Below are 17,932 nucleotides of genomic sequence, written 5' to 3'. Positions count from 1 at the left end.
ATTTTTACTGTACATAACAATGAGTGGTAATTGTTTCAAAAGGATTAAAAAGTAAAACATTAAATTAGTTTTTTTCTTCATTAAAAAAATCATGTTTTTTTTATGTTTTTTTATCTTTAGATTTTTGAAAAATGTTTTAAGAAATTCCCCCACCAGCACACTGGCTTATTTTAAATAAAGCTTTGATTCCAACCCTTGTGCTGTTCTGGTGCTGAATAGATTCTCAGATCAATATGTTACTGTCAGACAGTAATGGTTGACTGGACAGCATGTCGTTCACAACACTCTTTTAATTCTGTCGTTCTATCACCCGCTTCTAACAGGGCTCCCTCTTCCTTCTCTCCCTCTCGATCTGCCTGTCCGTTTCCCTTTCTCCATCTTTTTCATCTCAATTCATGTCTTCTTCGTTGTGATTAAACGTTATTAGATGCAAGTGAGAAAGACGTTAATGAATAAGCATGCATGCATAATTACTGCGTGTCTAGATGAAGCTCCCCAGGTGAACTAAAGGTATGTGCTTTTTTTTAGTGTGTGGGTTTTTGTATGCTGTTGTGCAGCCTTTGTCTGTGGGTATTAGATTTGTGCACACGTAAGCAGACTCAGTCTCACACACAGTGGTCTCCAGAGCATTGCTTTAGCAGAATCCTCTGACCCACTTCCACAGGCCAGCCTCTCAGCTAAATCCTGTAGGTCTGTGTGTGCGACTGTATGCACATTTTGTGTTACTGGCACTAGAGACGCAGACGCAATCCCCTCTCAAGAGGCAGGTGACTGCATTTCAAGTTAGAAATTCAGTGAGAATGCAAAAGAGGAAAGGGAGGTGTTGAAAGAGAGAAAGGAGAAGGAAAGTAAGGCATAGGTTACATTAGCAAAGTCTGTGTTTAGGATTGATGACGAGTGAACCAAAAAAATAAAATAAAACAGAAGTTGCAGAAAGTTATTCAGTCTAGTTTTGTGTACGTTCGTTAACAGTAGAATCAAGTTTTGTGTTCATTATGTATCAGATCCTAATTGGAAACTACAAAATTGCATATAAAAGGTAATTTTTATAATATATCATGAATAAATGAATTAATTCATGAATATATTCATACAAAAATTCATATGTACTTTTTACTTTAGATTTTTGGTGAAAAATTACCCAGACTGATCAAGAATAAATGAGGACTAATGACTAATTGGAAACTTTGTTGAAAAAAGTTTCTTATGCTTACCAAGGATGCATTTATTTAATATTTTATAACAATTTATTCATGTAATAGTCATTATTCCAGTCTTCAGTGTCACATGATCCTTCAGAAATCATCCTAATATGCTGATTTGATGCTCAAGAAATATTTCTGATTAGTGTCAATGCTGAAAACAGTGCTTCTGGATTCTTTGATGCATAGAACATTAAAAAGAACAGCATTTACTTAAAATAGTCATCTTTTGTAAGATTTTAAATGTCTTTACTGTCACTTTTGATCAATTTATTGCATCCTTGCTAAATAAAAAGTATGTAAAAATGTGTGACTCAAAAATGTTGACCAATATACTGTACAGTGGGACATAATACAACTGTACCCTGAATATAGTCTTAAGAGAAGGAAATATGAGACAGATGAAACGATAAATATATATTTGGAGAAATATTACAAGAAAGAATAGAGAAGCCAGGGTGTTATTGAGGATCATGGGTAACAGGAAGTGATGTACAAAGAGCGTTTGGGATACGGGGCAGATTGAGTCACATTTAGAGCCTAGACGACAGAATCTCTTGCAACCCACAGCAGCACATTATCATGACACACTCCATTACCAAATACAACACTCACAGACATGAGATCTGGTCCATTTAAGATCCTAAACAACCTAGATGCAGTTCCTCTATCTCTTTCTCTCTGTTGCCAGCACACACGCACATACTTGCTTTCTGTTTATACATAGGGGATGTATCTGGAAAACAGGATTTGTCATGGTAGTTTGAAATAAAAAGAGCTACAGTATGTAGACTGACTTTAATGTTAACAATGTAAAGCTGCCTGCCCAGTGTGTCAAGACGATTTACTTCATCTATGGTACAAAAACAGGTCATTGTCAAAGGTTATAAATACAGTAACACAGCCCACATTTACTCTTCCGTTAAGGCATTTGGGGTCTGCACTATTTTTAAAAGCAGTCTCATATTCTCACCTAGCCTGCATATATTGGATTAAAAATACAGTCATATTGTGAAATATTTGTACAATTTAAAATAACTGTTCAGTTCAACATGATAATTCAGAAATTATTTTAATTTATGGAAAACTTTTTTTTCAGGACTCTTGGGTAAATGGAAACCTTTATTTAAAATGGAAATATTTGTAATATTATAAATGTCTTTACTGCACTTTAATTGAATTAATGCATCTTTGATTAATAAAAGCATCAATGTCTGTTTTGTTTTTTTCTTTAAAAAAAAAACACTCGGTTTAATACTAAGGGTCAGAGAGAAGCAAAATGCTCATTAAAAACTAAATGACATCTGATGCATTTTGCAAACAAAACTGGTAAGAATTGCAAGATCCAATAAGCTTGCATGTTTACAAGCAAGAGTCTGAGTGCACAGGTTTTTTGGATCTTAAAACTGAACTGTTGCATTTAGTGCCTTCAGGGAAGAAATAATTACTTGGTTTGCCTGTTTTGTGGCACTGAATCATTGAAAGACATGTAGAGTTTTATTTAAGACTCATATGGTAGCTAGATACTCAAACAGAATTTTATATTTGGCTTTGTTTCTGAGTAATATTTCTAAATAAATTACTATTACTTTTGGACAGACAGAATATGTGATCTCAGAGTCAAATTAATCTCATTTGAAGAGACTACAAATGACCAAACAGCATCGGTCCTAATGGAAACATTACACTGCAAAAACTCATTTTCCTAAATTGTACATAAAACAAAAAGAAAATGCTATTTCAATGTTTCTTCTTCAAAATCGTACATTTAATTTAATGGATTACTTGCTGTGTTTTTTAAACATTTGTTTCTAAACCATTTTTTCCCCAGTGTTTTTCAGATTTACCAACATGTAAATGTAAAAAACAAAGAAAGGCATTTTTTGAAAGTCCCCCCAAAAGATAGAATAGAATAGAATAGAATAGAATAGAATAGAATAGAATAGAATAGAATAGACTCTTAAAAGGTCCTTCTCAACGATATTAAAGAAAAGTCATTTTTGGTTCCACAAAGAACCATTCAGTCAAAGGTTCTTTAAAGAACTATCTCTTTCTTACATTTTTTATAATCTGAAGAACCTTCTTTCGCCACAAAGAACCTTTTGTGAAACAGAAAGGTTCTTCAGATGTTAAAGGTTCTTTATGGAACCAGTTAGGAAAAAAGGTTCTTCTATGGCATCTTGAAGCACCTTTATTTTTAAGAGTGTAGAACAGAACAGAACAGTCTTTAAAAGTGCATCTCCCATACCTTCCTCCACATCCTCTGTCATGCACCGAATGTCTGCCTGCATGACACTGAGTGACATGACAGATTATTAGCGACCGAGACAAAGAGAAGCAGCACGATGTTCAGACCTGTGCAGAGGTCAAGGTCATATATGTGCTAGAAAACAACTGGAAGTGGCTAATCTTTTTAAGAGAATTCCAGTAGGATCGCTGACTGTCCGTTTCAGTCAGACCCGGCATTATTGATCATATCCATCTGAGATGAATCCCCAATGAAGCCAAAGGCAGGAGCAACTCATTTGTTTGAATTGAGCCTCCTGTTAAACTTCACTACAGCACTGTCCGATGCACACGCAGCCTCTTCCGTATGACATAACAGTAATAAAAGGCTGAGGGAGAGGACATCAGGACGGAAGGGCACACAACCCACTGCTTAATGCTCACTGAGGAACACACACATACATCTATGCCTAATGCCCACCAGGGAGACTGCAGGAATGGTGGGATGAAGAAGGGAGGGCAGACGGTTTGGTGCCTTCATTAGTAGAGACAGCAGAGCCACCGGCTGCCATGCATACCAAACTAGCGCTCTTTATGTGTGTGTGTGTGTGTGTGTGTGTGTGTGTGTGTGCATTTTACAGTCAGCACTTGATGTGTTCATTGTCTGCTTTGTTGTGTAACTTCTTAACTGTATCCCACCAGCCTCGATAAACAATGCAATCTCAGCAGCCTTATGTGCAAAGTTTAATATGTTCTTCAATTCTAAATAGGGATATGATAATATTCCTGTTATGGTTATGGATATTTCAGAATAATATTCTCAGTAGACCTCAGTAAACCTTCCGAGAGCCCATAAACCTCCTGAGAGCCAAGCGCAGTCAGTGTTTTTGCTCTGTGCTGACCCCTACTGGTAGATAAGTGTGATGCTGTACCTGCAGTAACCCGTGTTCTCATACTGTAGTAAGCGCCTCTTTAGGAGTCATAGTGATTGATCTATATTGTGCAGGGAAGTCAGACAAGACAGATGGTGGTTTCCAAGAAAAGATCGAGCTGAAATAAATATTTGCTTTCAACAGCATATGATCTTAAACTACACCCACAGATGTATACAATCAAGTACCTAGCCATGCAGTATGCATTTACAAACATTTGTGGAAAAAATGTTTGTGGTCAAGACCTCAGTGAATTTAAACATGGAACTATGATAGGAGAACATTCAGTTTATGCAATTTCATCCCTGATAGATATTCCACAGTTAACTGTAAGTGGTAATATTGAAAAATGGAAGCATTTAGGAACAGCAGCAATTCAGCAATAAAGCAAAAGACTATGTAAAGTCACAGAGAGGGGTCACTGAGTATTGAGATGCATGGTGTGTAAAAGAGGGATGAAGTAAAGGGAAATCTTAATGCTTCAGCATACAGACATTTTTGGACAATGGTATGCCTCCAGTTTTGTGGTAACAGTTTAGGCAAGGTCCTGACTGTGCCCCAGTGCACAAAGCAAGATCTATAAAGGCATGGTTGGATGTGTTTGGTGTGAAATAACTTGACTGGCTTGCACAGAGCCCTGATCTCAACCCCATCGAACACCTTTGGGATGAACTGGAATGGAGATCGCAAACTAGGCCTGCTCATCCAACATCAGTGCCTGACCCCACAAATGCTCAAAATTCCCACAGAAACACTTAAAATTTTGTGGAAAACCTTCCTAGAGGAGTGAAAGCAGGTGTAGCTCCAAAGGGGGATCAGCTTCATATTAATGTCTATGTATTTGAATGTAATGTCACTTACTGTAAGTCCCTGTTGGTGTAATGATCAGGTGTCCCAATACTTTTGTCCATATAGTGTATCTTTCTGATTTCACATTTCTCTCTTACTCTAAATTGTTTAATTTTCTAATTTTCTAATAAAGTATTAGCATGCTGCAAATGTGTTGCCAGAATTAAAATAATAAATACATACAATTATTTCATGAAGATATTTAAGTTGTGTGGCATTTCACTATTAAAGGGATAGTTCACCCAAAAATGAATTCTATCATTAACTACTCACCTTCATGTTGTTCCGAACCCCAAAATACCTTCATCTTTGGAACACAAATTAAGATGTTCTTGATGAAATCCGAGAGCTTTCTGACCCTGCATAGACAGCAACACAACAGTGTGGTACTGTCATGAATGCATGTCGAAGACTGACAGGGACAAAAAGTATTCTCGTAGCTTTATAAAATTGAACCACTGATGTCACTTGGACTATTTTAACAATGTCAACAACTATTTTAAGTGTCAGTTGCATTGCTGTCAATGCAGGGTCAGAAAGCTCTTGGATTTCATCAAAAATATCTTTATTTGTGTTCCAAAGATGAACGATGCTCTTACGGATTTGGAACAACATGAGGGTGAGTAATTAATGACAGAATTTTAATTTTTTTTTTTGGTGTATTATTTTTTTTATTATTGTTGTTGTTGATGTTGTGATTTTTCAGTCTCTAAAATAAATCTGACCACATGTGTTCACAATGTTCTCTAATATGCTTTCATACTGATATGTGGGTTTTCTACTCTTGCACAGGGTTTCTTTAAGGCACAATCTGACCTAATAAAGAAATACGGACGGATTTGTGGGTAAGTCTCCTTGGATTTTACTCTTGCTGTTATTAAAGTGTCAATCAAATGAATAAATTGGATTAAATTTATGTTGTTTCTGAGATTGATTTCTTAAAGAAACCATTTTTTATTATCTGGGAAAGCTTTTGTCAAAGGCATTAATAAACACCAATATGCCAAACCTATTTGTTTTGCCAAGTGAAACATGAACGACTTTTCATTACCCCTTGTGTAATAGAAATGATTTTTTTCTGATTATGTTTCTGATGAAAAGTGCCCTACATGATTGCTTTAGTCATTTCCACATTTATAGAATTATTTTAATATGAAAGCTTTGGTGTATAACACCCATCACACACGAGGCCCTTGTTCATGGTCCTGTCATTCATATTCAGACAGCATGAGCCCCTCACAGAGTGCCCAGTGTCCTCTAATTTAGTCTGTCGCTAGCCAGACATTGAGTTTTAATATGCCTGCTTCTGAGAGGCCGACTTCTCCTCGAGGGAGATCAAAGCAGCGAGTGCCACTGGGCTTCCTGTGTTTAATATGAGCAGAATCGAGGGGAAGAGAATCAGAATGATGCTAGTTTTTGTCTGCTTGTGTGTGTGTGTGCATATGTGTGTTCAATGGGATCCGGGGGTTCTGGATTGGGTGTCAGGACCGGAAAAGGGGATCTAATTCAGAGTCGTGTGGATATATGTCAGGAGACATTACGACATCTTTCAGTTAGAGTAATCCAAGAGGCTGAGCTTCTCACTGAAATCAAAGGGCTTTGAAATACATATGAATGCTCTGCATGCTCCTTAAAACCCTTGTCGGTTCCCGAAGTGCAAGACATCAGTCATCTAAGTTCAGACGTTTCGGCGCACTGTAGGAGTGCTCAATATATCATGTGCAGAAGGTTTACTCATGAAGGTGTGATTTTTAATTTTTTTGCTCTACCCAAAAATATCCTTCAGATATGGTTTGAAAATATCTAGAAATGGCTTCTAACCAGAATGCATGAGTGAAAGAGGCCATTTGGTATAGTGGTCAACCGATATGGGCTTTTCAATGGCTGACAGCTAAAGAACAATTTGTTTGGTGGCATATAGTGTAATGCAGTGTAATGCAGTGATTTCCAGATGTGTGAATTAAGTGTCTAAATACATTTTAAAGAAAATGCACATCATTGAGTACATTCTGATATGTAAGCCCTTTTCTGCCACAGTTGAGTAAAAAATATATTCTGCAAAAAATGGCTTAGTATCATTATATTTAGAGTAATTCTCAATATAGTAAAACTTGTGAGTTCATGTCATCATGAGACTTTTTCCAAACTTTCTCATAATGATTTAACAATGAAATTCTCATAAACAGTGAAAACCTTTCTCATAATAATATTAGTATTTGTAAAATCTTTCTCAAAATAATATTACTATTATATATCTTGTAAAAATGAGAGACTAATAATATTAGTATTATCTTTTTCATATTATTAGTATAGTTTCTCATAATGACAAACTGTATCATAGTGATGATAAGCTTTATTATGAGTTAGTTAAGTCATATCAATTAGACTTTTTAAAATATTCTAAAATATAAATATTGAATTACTATATAATTACTATAATATTATTATGAGAATGTTTCTCATTATTACAAGATACTTTCTCTTTAGTATTAATACAGTATGGCATAAAAATGACAAACTTTCTCATAGTAATGTCTTACTGTATCATAATAAACATTTTCATGAGTTAGTTCAGTCTAAATTTATTCTACATATAAAATCTCAATAGTTAAGAACTTTTACATAATAATTTCTATGTATCTTATAATAAAAAACTGAGAAAGTTTCTCTTTATGACTTAAAGAATAATTTTTTACTCAACTGTGGCAGAAATGGGCTTATATACTCATCTAGAAAAACAATTTTATATTACAGCAGATAATAATCCTGCATAATGTTAATTTATAAATATAGTTCATTGTTTGTACATAATACATAAACATTAGCTAAGATAAATAAATGCTATAGCATATTTGTGATAGTATTGTTCATTGTTAGTTCATGATACCTATTGTTAACTACTGTAATTGAACATTAAACCATTAAATGGAATTTAGATTTTTTTTTTGTGTGTGTGTGTGAGTGATATTTTAGTCTCTCTTGCATATATCAGTCTGTATTGCACGTGAGAGTCTTTTTCAAACAGCTTTTTGGATTGTGAACAGACCGCCAGCGCAGATGCATAGATAAACCAAAACATACTAATGAGATCAGTGTTTTATAGGTCACTTAGCTGCAAGCTTAATTAAACTCATCTTGCTCCTAGAGCAATGTGGACCACAATGTCAGCTTCATTAGCACAAGATGATATGAAGAGCCTATGCGCTCTGCTCTGAGTTTTACAGTACCAAACTGACACTGGCACATGAAAAGAGAGTACAGTAAATGATAAGAGTGATCTGTCTCGGCTGTGTTTGTTTGCATCTGGGTTTGATTGTGCTTTATTTACAGTGGATGGGGTAGTTAATGTACCTAAACGCTTCTGCTGGAAAAAAGGAGTTTCCAAAATCTTGTATGAACTAGATTAATGGCTTCAGATATTTGCCTGAAAGCTTTCATGTTCAATTATTGATGCCTAATAAAGGTGTTTAATTATCTGCTTGTTTCTGCAATTTCCTGTGAAGTTGATTCCAGCCATAAAACCATGAAAATGACAGGAAGTTGTATTTGAGGGGAAGGTGGTGTCTCATGCTGGCACATGCAAGGGTACATACATACGCGCTCACAATCCTTCATTTCACAGCGTTTGACGGTACGACCTCGCCACATCTCTGCAGTGAAAGCTGCCAAAGAAGCTACCCAGCAGCCTCATCAAATTTCTTTACTGAGCTGACCTTGACACACACACACACATATGATGCGTGTCTGTACCCCTGTCAGTGATATGAAGGGAAGACGGGGTCTGCAGCCACAGATGTTCTGCTTTATGTGTGTGTGTATTTGTCCTTTGTTCTTTTGTCTCCTGCTATTCCCCTGAAATTTGACTGGTGCCCTGTTATTTATTCATTTCATCTTGTTTGTTTGCTCTCTCTCTCTCTGTATATGTGTGTTTGTCAGTTATTATATAGGCCGGCAGCCTATAGTGATCATAGCAGACCCAGATATGCTCAGACAGGTGATGGTCAAGGAATTCAATAAGTTTCCCAACAGAATGGTAAGTGAGTGACATTACATTTACAGTCTAATATCAAAAACACACGCAGCAATTCATCTCAAGTTGTATTATTAAGCCTGAAGCATACATACACAGCAAAAATTACTTCTTAATGAGTTTTTAATTACTAGTTTTGACTTACTTTTCAGTCTATAACTCTTTAAAATGAGAGGCAAGATGAATAAGATAATAGGACGTGTTTATATACATTGTTTCTTGAATTTAAGTCAGTGTTGTTAACTTGTTATTAACTAAAACTAAATATTAAATCATGTTAATTGAATTAAAGTAAAAATTAAATAAAGTATACATATTAGATGAAAAACAAACTTAAATGTGAGTAAATATGATAAAATACTATAAATACAAAATATGATTAAATAGTATAATAGATAAAACAAATACTAAAATAACACTTAAGTATATAAGTGTAATATACTTATACTTAAGTGTAATATACATAATTTCTCTCTCTCTCCTCTCTCGTCTCTCTATATATATATATATATATATATATGATATATATATAGAGTATATGTATATATATATATATATATATATATATATATATATATAAGATATTATCGAATAATATATTATATATATAGGTATATGTATATGTATATGTTATATGTATATATATGCGTAGATATAATATATATATATATATATATATATATTATATATATCTGTATATGTATGTATAGATTATATGATATATATGTATGTTATATATATATATATATGTGTATATATATATATATATATGTGATATATATATATATAGATATATGTGTCAATATATTATATGTATATATATATATATACGATAATATATAATATGGTGTGGTTATATATATATATATATTGTGATGTGTATAATTATAGTATATATATATATTATATATATATATAATTGTACCGTATTATAATAGAGATGTGTTTTTGTCTTTTTTTTTTTACATTTTGTTTATATATATATATATATATAATAGTATATAGATATATATATATATATATATATATAAATATATATATATATATATATATATATATATAATTTTAATTTCTATTATGATATGCATGGTTCTTGAAAAAACAACAACAACAACAAAAAAATATTTTGTATAAAACAAACCGTGAATGTGATTACTGTACCTTTACATTTGTGCTCTACAAGCTTATTTATGAATACTAGCGACTTAATTCTGGAGATAGTTTGGAAAATTGAAATAACTTCACAAAAGACTTGTTTGCCACTATGATTTACATCAACATAACTCGCAACTCATGTATCATCTAGCAGTCAGAGTTTCGCACTTGTAAATGTCTTTGCTTTATCATTCATGTGCTCAGAACTCATTATCACGATATTTTCGTTCCCACTTGAAGGCCATCAATTCCTGAGTGATGTCATCACATAACTCCGCAATTGTTTGTCAACAACATCATTTATGATCACAGACACACACATAGCGTCTCTCATATATCATAAAATCAGCTAAATCAATGACAGGGTGGGTTTGATGTATAACTTGCACTTTTTCATGCAGTCAATAGGATTTTACTGCATGTAGGTGTGTGTTTGTGTGTATAAATCAATGCTGAGAGTGCACGTCATGTGAACAGTAAGGTACTGGCAAAAAGCTCCAGAGCTTTGAACTTTTGAGTCAGTCCAGGGAGGTCAGAAACTAATGATCACATGACTTATGCATCAAAGCAGAGTCAAAGGTCATGAGATGGCCTTGCTGCTGGAGCTGAGCCTGCTGGGTAAACGATTATGGCAGGGCCAGATCAATACTGAGGCCATGCGCACCACTGGGGCTCATCAGCTACCTCTTGACCTGTTTGTGTGCATGGATGTGTATGTTTACATTTTCATCGTGAAGCACATCTACAACCAACAGTGGGAGAAAACTCATAAAAGGAGATTGTCATGGAACCAAAAAAACAAACAAATAGTATGTGTTGGCAGCCGTTAACACAAAGATCTACGCACAAGATCAAAGTCGGCCCAGCACAAAGCTCTGCCACCTGGCCCTGGTCGCTGCACTAACTTTCAGGCTAACAACTTGGCCAACTCAGTGTACAACAGTAGTTTTAATGAATCCAGGACTATTATTTATCTAGAATTGCCAAGACAAATTCAAGTAGAGCTTTTTACAGACACTTTCTGAAAGTTCAGAGTCTGAGAAAGGTCTTTAGACTTTGCTGTGGTTTATCTATTAAGCCTAAAACATTCTCTACACAAATATGGAGACGCAGATGTGTATGTTTAGCAGAGGTATTGCAGACGTGTCCTATTAGAAATTTTTGAATTGCTATAGCAGAAACAACCTCTGTATTTAATTTATCTTTAAACTGAATTTATCTTTAAAAAATGTAACTAAGTGTAGCTTGATTTCTTTTGGACTCATTTTGAAAAAGCAACTTGCTTTCTTCGAACTGTTGCAAGTAACTACTTTAAACTACTGTTTTTTAGTAGAATTTGTAGTAAATGTATGAAGCACTGCAAACACAGCCGTCGCTTTCAAAACAAGAAGCTTTCTTCTGGTCAATGTGGCAAATCGATGTGACCGAACTGAAATCACGCTAAATTCACAATTGCATGGATTCCACTTGAATTTATTGGATTTAGTCTGCGAAAATTTACCAAACAATGGTAAATGTGACCTCACCTGAAGACTAATGCCTGTTATAGCACCTCTTGTGGCAATGTTGAAAATGGAGTATACTTGCATTGCGTTATAAACCGCATTCTAATAAGCTTTAAAAACTCAATGACGTGTGAAATCAAGGTTACATACTGTAAGTATAAATGCTAATGACTTGGAAATGTTTGCACACATTGTGTAGTGAATGTTTTGGGCCAAACAATCACCACTGCTAATGATTTCATAGGTATAGCCTACCACACAATACTGGATTCCTATTAAAATGATGGTAAATGTCAAATGGTAAAACCTCACCTGAAGACTAATGCTATGTCCTTCTATAGCACCTCTTGTGGCAGTGCTGAGAATGCAATATGCAAGTTGCGTTACGAACTGCATCCTGCGTGTTTTATAGGACATGTAAAATCAAGGTTGCATAAGTATACTGTAAGTGCTTACATAGCCTAGAGGTGTTTGCACAGTTGCGTATGATGTTTTGGGCCTACAAATGCTACTAACGTAATATTTATAGCCAACAGCACAATACTGGGTAATGACAAACCGATAGAATGCTATAGATTTAGTCATAATCTTGTCCTTATATAAACATGTCCTTTTCGGTGTGTGTAAACCCCAGCTGTGTTCTCAATGCAGACTGTCAGGGGCATAACTAAACCCATGAGTGACAGTCTGGTCATGCTGAAGGGCGAACAGTGGAAACGAGTGCGCAGCATCCTCACACCGACCTTCAGTGCTGCCAAGATGAAAGAGGTGAGCTTGGCTTTCTTACTTAAATGTGTGCTATACAAACATTAAAGCTGTTCTAAGAAGCGATTGTTCTTGTTATGTAATCACATTTTATGGCCTTGAGTTGATAAATCAAGTGCAGCTCTATTGGAACAGGCTGGAACAAAATCTTGGACCCGTAGAGGACCTCATATTTCCATAACAGCCATTAAAATAGTTGTAAAAAGTTGCATAAGATTTCAATCCAGGTCATAAGATGTGCAGATAAGTATGAATTCCAAAAAACAAGGGAAATTAGTTCAAAAATGCATATTCATGGTTAGTTTGAAGTACACAGCATTGGGAGTGCATGAGACAAGTACAAGTACACTTAAAGAGATGATGCTTTTTTATTGTAATGTTTTTTTATTTGAATATATTTTGAAGTTATGGAACTTTTCCATTGCATAAAAGGTTCTTTTGAGAACTGTTCACTGAAAGGTTCTTTGGAGAACCCATAAGGGTAAACAGTTCTTAAAACAACTGTTATTTAAAATAATCTTTTTCTACTGTACACCTTTTGTGTAATGGAAAGATTCCATGGATGCTCTTATGGAACCATCAATGCCAATAAGAAACTTTATTTTTAAGAGTGTATAGCAATGTTCCTGAATCCTAATTGGATGATAGTTGAACATTGTTCACCTCTTTGCCTATTTTTGAAATCTGATTGGTTGACAGGATGTAGATCCAGAAACATGTTGGAAAAAAAACTCACATAGTGCAAAGAACACCTTGTTCCAAAAAAGACAGTGAACACTGGCAGTAAAATGTCCTTTTGAATCCTCATCTGAGTCTTAACAAGCCTGTGTGTCTCTTCTGTCTCTTATCCTGTTCTGTGTCACTGGAGATTTGTTGTTAATAGAGGCCATATCAGGCTGCTTTCACACTGTATAATTTTGTTGGATGGATATTTTTTGAATGTTTTGTTGTTATTTCTTTTTTGATTTTTTTGGTGGAGCTGGTTGATGATAGTATATTAGTTTTGTTTTATAGTGAGAGATAGGAAGCAAGAGCTACAGTTAGAGAGTTTGACATTCGTTTTTTTTTTTTTTTTTTTTTGTATTCTTCTGTTGCACGTCACATATGAGAGAACAAAGGAGTGTTTCCTCTTCAACAGCCCTGCACTTCACATGCACTCTTTTCTGATGAAATAAAGCAGAGTTAGACAGAAGAAAGTGAATAGGAAGGAAAGAAGTGCGGTAGTCAAGAGGAACAGACAGACGAGTGAAAAATGAGGTTGCAACCCCCCCCCAAAAAAATTTTTTTAGAACATCACTCTGGAAAGAGGAGAAAAACAGTGGATTTAATTCACATGATACCATTAAGATGAGGAAAAAAAGACTTGAAGCTGTCTGCTGAAAATGTATAATTGGCCGTGCTGGAATGCTGTGATTGGCTAAGAGATATGGTAGCAGTGATGGGGAGGTCTTGGATGACAGCAGTTAATTGCTGTTTGTCCTCTTGCTAACATGTTTTGAAGTGCCAGTCATCTCATCTTACATCATAGAACACGATCGATTCTCCATCGTTCTCTGCGTCTCATGTGACTGCTTATTCATTTACCAGCAGAATGATAGAATAGGATTAGGATAGGCTAAGTCACAGATTAAATAAGTCCTGGTTTAAATTATGTTGTCAATGTTGATTTCTCCACTAAAAACATCTTGCAGTCTGGGGTGTGAGGTGTGTCTTGGAAACTGACCCTGTGAGTTTGTCCTCTTTTAGCCTTGCCAAGAATCGCAGATGATTTCATCTCCTAATAAAGAATGAATCAACTTTTGTGAGATGCGCATATTGTGGCCAAAAATACGGTCTTTTTTCTGCAGTGTAATGCAATACTGTTTCTTTTGGTATTCACATAAGTTTTTCTTTTAAAATTACAAATACATAGACATTAAAAAAACTGTAATATTGTAAAATATATTATTATAATTTTCTATTTTAATTTATTTTTAATAAATTAATTTAGTGAATTAAAGACTCAAACTTTTTCAGTCCAGGCCTGACTTTAAATGATTCATTCTTTAAAAGAACCAGTTCAAAACAGTCATAGGTTTGTGAATTGGATTAAAATGTTTGTTCTGTATGTCAAAACTGTGGACACTTATTTTCTGATTTAACTTTTACACATTGTAGAATATTCTAATAGTGAAGTCCTCAAAACTGTAGCACAAATAGAAGTATGTGGAAAATTTAGTGATCAAAAGCTGCATGAGGCATCATAATTATTAAAAAAAATGTATTTGTTCAGTCAAGTGTGTCTATGCTTTTGACTGGCTGTGTTTGTGTGTTTTTAAACAGTTTGCATTACAGATAGTTGCACACATATTGCATTATTTGCAGCAAAGGTGTTGATTTATTTGGCCCCAACTGTATGTATATGTCTACCTATGAACCAGTATCCATTAATGATGTCATTTCCATTCTCTGGCTGAAATGGTAAACATGTCCATCAGGAATGTCAGAGGTGTGTGCTGCTGTGAGAGCAGAAACAGTGATTGTTCTCACACACACACACACACAGACAACATAACAGTGGAGTGCCATTCACCCAAGTTAAATTCAGCATGGTGTGACATCATTCAGGAGAAATCCGCGCACATCACTCTCAATCCATCATCTCTCGACACAGTGTGGGAGAGAAATACTGCACAGTGGCAAAGACACAAACTCCTAATGAGCTCATAAACGTCTTTACAGTCTGCTCTAATCCAAGTCTCGGAGCCGTGTCTTAAAGCATATCCATTAACTTAATTACAGTAAACAAAGACATTGTGTTTGCATTTTAAAACCCACAGTATCGAGATGTTCCACTGTTAAATAGTAGCTGCATTTGGCAGAGGATTTTATGTGAAAGAAAAAAAGGGAGGGAAGGGGGGGGGGGGGGGTCAACATTCAGCTTTAACCTGAATGTTTAATGTATAACTGATCTCCAAGTCAAGTTGTGCAAAAGTGTAGGCATGCACTTGCTGCCTGTATTGATTTTCATTAGCTGTGGTGTAGCGGTAGAAAGAGACAGTAGACACCGCTCCTGTCATTCTCCATCAGCCCTTCCAGTCGTCTTCATCTGCCTGCCTGCACGTAGTCAATATGCATCAACAAACACACACATGCACGCACGCACACACACCTATTCATCTTATTTACCACCGAGTAAGGCCTCACGGAGATGTAATTTGTTCCAGTAAAACTGAGATAACTTGACCACTGGTGAATACAAAATGTGTTCAATAACAAATCTTTTGCTTCTAGACTATATAGACATAATTTAATTACACTTGTAGGACTTCAAGGTACTAATGCTCAAAATCCCATGTTTGTGAAGAAATCAAGACTGGAAATCATTTCAATGCGTTTCAATCAAAACTATATTTTAAGATAATAAACTCATATAATAACAATTTAAATTAAAATTTGTGATTTATTTCTGTGATCACAGCTGAATTTTCAGCATCATTACTCCAGTCTTCAGTGTCACATGATCCTTCAGAAATCATTCTAATATGCTGATTTGCTGCTCAAAAATATTTATTATTATTATCATGTTGAAAACAGTTGTCTATTTAAAAAAAAAATAGAAAAAAAAGAAAGTCTATTTTACACAATATTTGTGAACATGTAGGCTATTGTTTTGCTTATAGTGTTAGCTTAGCCACATGCTAACATCAAACTCAGAATTGACTGGTTTCTAGCATAAGATGCCATAATGCTGGTTTAATATAACCAACAAAACTCTCTCGGTCAACTTAAAATTTGATTAGCTTTAATAACACCTGTTGCGACTTGCCCTAACTCACCAGGCTAGACTAGCATTAAAATTCATGCTGGTGTAAAGTAGTCTATTAGCAGAGCAACTATAAGACAGAATTGATAAGTAGTAACTGATCGCTGGCTTGATCTGGACAGAACAGCCTGTACACAGCATCTTTTCTTTCTCACAGTCCTCTTCCTTCTTATATTTATCTTTTATACTGACTAGTCCTGTATCTCTTTCTCTCGTTCTCTCCTCCTGAGCAGACAGGATCAATAGGTCTCGTAAGAGCTGCTGGCTTATCACGGCTGCAGTCATGGGTGTCAGGGAGGAAAGCCATAGCCTTGAACTCCGAGCATGGACAAGCTCTCATCTCACTGAGATACAGAGGTGTGAAGAAGTGCAGTTCCAAGAATCGTGCGTCTATAGTAGCTTAATCTGTCTCGAGGCCTTTGTGTCACTTCTGGTCTTCTGCTTGTGAATGAATAGACCAAACTAAACAGGCCAAGCTGTGAAGTCGGTTCCTTTCAGCCTCTTACAAAGAAATAAAGTTTGAATAGAAATTAAAAAGTTTTAGGAGGTGTTATTATAAAAAGGTCCTCAAGATTTTAAATGTTATTGAAGATGCTGTACTGCAGTGCATATTTGTTATATGCACATACACAAATTTTACTATGGTATTCTTTGAGGTTATTTTGGACCACCATATAAATACCATAGAATATTAATATGGTATTTGTTCAGCATCATAGTATATATATCAAACAAGGTCAAGACATGGAAATTAAGTCGGCATTTACTTAAAAAGTATGACGTATACCAGATTTATCTAATAATTTAGTCTGCTTAAACATCATCTCTCCAAAATCAACTGCATACTTGTGAGTGAATCATTCATTTGAATTATTTGATTGAACCAATTCAAAAATAATCATAAGTGAATCATTCCGCATTTACCAAATTCTCATTTAGTTACTCACAAATCACTGGAAATATCATTGAAAAGTCATAAAAATCATGAATAAAAAAAGTGTGGGAATCCTACTATGAATACTATGGTACTTTCCACAAAAGATCACTGTACTGTCAGTTTTTTTGTAGGCTTTACACTTTCAGTATTTACTCTATGGAAACCAAATAGTTCATGGTTTTTTAAACTGTTTTGTGGTTTGTTCTTAATAAATATATCTATTAATTAATCAGGCATTTCTTGAGATCATAAAATTGAGCCTTTTTCCCATTGGGATCAAAAGCCATTAATGGACTCGCCTCATGTGTTTTTCAGGATGGATGTGGGGAAAAGGAATTATACCATCCGACCAAACCTGTCCGCAGAAGCCATTTTCATTATTTGTTTTGGGCTTTTTAGAAGAATGCATTAGACTGGATTTATTCCATTGTTATCGGCTCTGCAGCAATTTGTTGTAATCTAACTCCTTTGGATTGGTTTGTGGGCTTTACTGATTCTGATATCTGTGTGGGCTCAATACTCGCTT

At 35.1% G+C, this 17,932-nt stretch overlaps 1 protein-coding gene across 5 annotated transcripts in view; it reads left to right on the top strand.

The window, feature by feature from the left end:
* The window catches only part of LOC109109211 (thromboxane-A synthase-like), a 56,756-nt gene that overhangs the window by 21,350 nt on the left and 17,474 nt on the right, over window positions 1-17,932 (top strand). For all 5 annotated transcript variants that reach the window (XR_006157125.1, XR_006157126.1, XR_006157124.1 and 2 more), the window contains exons 4-6: window positions 6,002-6,054; window positions 9,146-9,242; window positions 12,551-12,667. Coding sequence is in view for 2 of the 5 variants with exons in the window: in XM_042744311.1 (XP_042600245.1) it covers window positions 6,002-6,054; window positions 9,146-9,242; window positions 12,551-12,667 (267 nt within the window). In the remaining 3 variants the exon portion in view is untranslated. The remainder of the gene's footprint in view (window positions 1-6,001; window positions 6,055-9,145; window positions 9,243-12,550; window positions 12,668-17,932) is intronic.

This window comes from Cyprinus carpio, chromosome B18 (genome assembly GCF_018340385.1).
Source record: "Cyprinus carpio isolate SPL01 chromosome B18, ASM1834038v1, whole genome shotgun sequence".
NCBI classification, from domain to species: Eukaryota; Metazoa; Chordata; class Actinopteri; order Cypriniformes; family Cyprinidae; genus Cyprinus; species Cyprinus carpio.
The sequence above is the reverse complement of the archived record's forward strand: the minus strand, read 5'-3'. Positions and strand labels throughout refer to the sequence as shown.